The sequence below is a fragment of the Pundamilia nyererei genome, unplaced genomic scaffold (assembly GCF_000239375.1).
Source record: "Pundamilia nyererei isolate P.nyererei 1_Seehausen unplaced genomic scaffold, PunNye1.0 scaffold00103, whole genome shotgun sequence".
Classification (NCBI taxonomy): Eukaryota; Metazoa; Chordata; class Actinopteri; order Cichliformes; family Cichlidae; genus Pundamilia; species Pundamilia nyererei.
Window position 1 is genome coordinate 1,651,395 of NW_005187504.1, and position 3,930 is coordinate 1,655,324.

General features: G+C 38.1%; 1 protein-coding gene across 1 annotated transcript in view; it reads right to left on the reverse strand.

Moving 5' to 3' along the window:
• The window catches only part of LOC102215562 (contactin-associated protein-like 4), a 134,784-nt gene that overhangs the window by 2,426 nt on the left and 128,428 nt on the right, over positions 1–3,930 (reverse strand). The window contains exon 21 of the mRNA XM_005740771.2: positions 3,247–3,334. Within this exon, the coding sequence (XP_005740828.2) occupies positions 3,247–3,334 (88 nt within the window). The remainder of the gene's footprint in view (positions 1–3,246; positions 3,335–3,930) is intronic.

A 3,930-nucleotide genomic window follows, 5' to 3' on the forward strand; every position in this document is an offset into this window, starting at 1 on the left:
CTGTCAATACAACACAAACCGTTCAGCTGGTCAGCTTTAAAGTCTGCATCCATCACTCCGTTTGACACGTGCACTCTCCAGCTCTTTCTGTTCATTTTATTGACTTCAAACTCTCCATCATTCACCTCTGCTCCTTCACAGCGGTATAAACAGCAACTGTGAAAGCCCACATTACTGCTGGAAACAGCTGCATCACTATCTGTTCAGATGACTGAGAGGTGACTGTGGTTTAAGCAGCACACATCTGCATGCTGATGAGAGCAGCAGGAGACACTGGCGCAGCCTGTAAGCTCCTCTCAGCTGATACACTACAGCCACTCTCTCTACCCCCACTTTGTTTCTCTGTATTCCTTCCGGGTCCATTAGTTAGGCTGATGGATGACAGGGTTCGAGGGGAGTGACAGAAAATCCACTTTCCTGCTGCTTTTCAGATCCTGATCTGACTCCCAGCCTCTGCTGGTTTGACAGAGGGGAGGACCGGTCACATGCTGACATGACAGGGTTAAAACCCACAGTGGAACACTGAGCAGATTTACTGCATAAAGAAAAGGATCCTGAGGGGATTTGTATTAGTTGTGTAATAAGACAGCATGAGTGCACGGCTTCTATTACATGTGGATTTCCATTATTTCGTTAATTGTTGTTCTATTAAACTGTTAAAGATTTTGCCACAGCTTTTCAGTTCTTACATGGTGCAAAATTGTACATTATCTTATGTTCATTACATAGCACGTCCTGATGGATGCCCCGGATGAAAGGCATTTCATTCGGCTGACTCATGTTTCACTATTAATTGCAGAGTGTTACGTTTTAAACCACCAGTGCGCTGCTGTGACTCCGAGTCTTATCAGAAAGCTGTGACCACAGCCTGCAGCCTCTCAGCACCTCGTGTTATTAACAGCTTATATCTCAGCCTGTCTTTGATGGTACTGCTCAAGGAGAGCATGAATAAGTCATGACAGAGCCCATTTCTCCCTCACCCCAGCACTGTTACAGGTCCCAGTTCAAGAGTATGCATTGGAGATCAATGAAGATGTGGTTTACACCTCCCAGAGAGTGAGTACTTTTCCCCAGGTGTCAAATCTGCACTTGTGCATTAAAGCAAACACAGTTCTGGTTTAACCTCACCCACCAATCACGGTAAACCCTCGACGGAACCCCATTTGCCAGAATAAGTATCTATTTTTGTATGATAGAAAGGTAAAAAAGGAAAACATTTGTATTTATTTTAGTTGTTATGTAATTTTTAAATATCTACATGTCTAAATTGCACATACTGCGATAATAACATGCATTTTACTATAAGTGAAGTGGTTATACCATCTATGAAGATTTAAGCTGTTTACAGATTATACTGTGTTGACCGAACCATATGTTTTAAGGTTTGCAATACTGTATTGCTTTATGCATACACTGCATTATACAGAGAAATGTTCTGAATATTTATCCTAGCCTTATTAATAGAAATGGGATGGAAAAAATAATGGAAGTGTAATGCAATTCAGATTAATGGCAAAAACACAAAAACTGAATCCCATATTCTCCATTAACCTAATATTTATGAATCCTTCTCACCAGCACATCCTTATACTGGGACCAAACAGATCATATCCATAATTAAAATGCAATAAGTACCAATTTGTGAATATTAACAAAAAGATTGTTTAGCAGTACCATGTTTTGCATAAATGCACCATCGTTGTGTTTTGTTTCATTTGCATAGTATTTGATAGAAATATAAGCATCCTTTATTGTCCCTCACTAGGGAAATTCACCTGTTCCAACAGCAACGCGAGAGAGAAATGGAGCAAGAAAATTCACACAACAGTAAAGAATAAAAATACAAGAAATAAGAGACTGTACAGGGCAAATTCACAACACAAGAAAAAAACAATACTGTAAAGTTAGGGTTTCAATAAAATAAGGGTCACTAATTGCAAAATCTGTAATCCCGGATACGTTACTGCAAAAGGCATGACGTTCAAACTCCCAAGCTGTTATTTGCTGAGGGAATTTGTCAACCTCCTACAACAACGCCTGCATCATCTTAGACTGAGATTTAGATTTTCTGTGTTTCCTATTTACTGAGCCGAAGTCGTTCTTCATGTTTTCACTATGAACTGGCGATGGGGATGAGTTCTTACGTTTATTTGTTTTTACAAACTACTGCATCTCAAAAAAAGTAATATAGTTTATACTTTTTTAAAATATAATTTAATTGAATTAGTAAACCCCCACACTATGAATGTCTCTTTGTGCTCAGTAGAACAGTCAACTTTCAAAGACGTTGGCCCTCACGCAATGTTTACGCAAAGTTTCATGAAGACTGATCGAGTTGTCTCGAGTTGAGAGTGAAGCTTCTTAAAGCTCAAGTTGTCTGTTTCAACTAGCTTCCAAGCCTCCATTAATTACAGAAACAATACTGATAATATTAATAGAGATGCTAAAAACAAGGTTTAAGTGCAACAACTGGTGAAGCCAAGTAAGTCATGCCTACACTCATCATATTTCAGGCTTAAAACACATACGCAATGATGTTTCCTTTAGCTTGTTGTAATAACATATTTTCCCACAATTGATGAGCATTAAAATGAAACATATTTCCTGTGTAGTTTTATGTTCAATTCAAATTGGTTTTATTAAAAAGCGCCAAGTTACAAGAGCTTACACTGTAAAGACACTAAAGTAATACATGGAAACCCCAACAATTAAACAATGCTTAATCAACAATATTGTATCGTTAGCTTTACTTTTTCTAAAATCTTGTTTCTATTTTTATTTAAGTTAACTGAAATGTTTTTTATACCTACTTTTTAGTTTTAGCTACCCATAATCACCTGTGTTTTATAGAGAAAATGGACAATGCTATCAAACGTGTGTCATTTTCAGGACATCATACATTAAAGTTGATATCATTTTTGGCTTCTGAACTATGGCATCTTTTTTAAACGAAAGATACCAGAAATGTCTGAACATCAGTTCCTGCAGCAGCTATACACGAAGTTCAGGGTTAAAGTCATGATTAAAGACATTTTTCCATTTTGCCTCAGTCTCTTTTTTTTCCCAGATAATCTGAATAATCAGGCTTGCTGAGAACAGCTAAAGCTACATTTATTTCTTTAAGTTTCCCAAAGCTGAGTGTGAAATGAGGCCAAACACCCCAGAGCTGTTATTCAAATGAGTGCGAGTCTGAGTGTTCTTTAAGTAAAAGGGCTTCTTCTCTATTTTTACAGGCTCCTCACTTACCGTGCACTCTGCCCAACACCAGCGACTTCACAGCGTTGAATTCCCCATCAGATGTCAGATTGAAGTCTTCTCTGGCATTTTCATCAATCTGAAGGAAGAGAGCTATTTCCATTATTTAAATAGGAAAGTTTTGTTTTAATTTCGGCGACTTTGAGCGGTAGGTGTGGCACGAGAAAAACATCTTACAGAAACGGTATTACGAGGTACTCTAAACGTGCTTCAAATTTGATTCAAATTTGTTTAAAATGGATGTAAAACTATCTCCATCACCTTATGACTCCTATACTGTATGCTGCTAAAGATACAACAATTCAGTATGACGGAAAGTGATAAGATGAAATGTGCCTCATAGTTTACTGGAGCCTCACAACACAGTGAATCAGGAGGCTACACCCACGCAAGACAAGGTCACCTTGTAATTTATCTCACAGTTGATAATTATATAGGCATTCTGGCTGCTGCCTCCTGGTTAGATAAAATTTACCTCATACATCATCTGAGGCTCTTGTTAACAAGATAGGAGATTCAGGAGATCCAGATACGATGAAGATGCTTCATATTTCATCTGTGGCTTATTTAATGGGCGGTTTGTCCGCGTTGTCCTGCTATAGCTGCATCCAACTACTGTGGGTGGAAGTAAACTAAATTGCTGACTAAGGCTTAAAACAAAGAGGGATTTTTTTT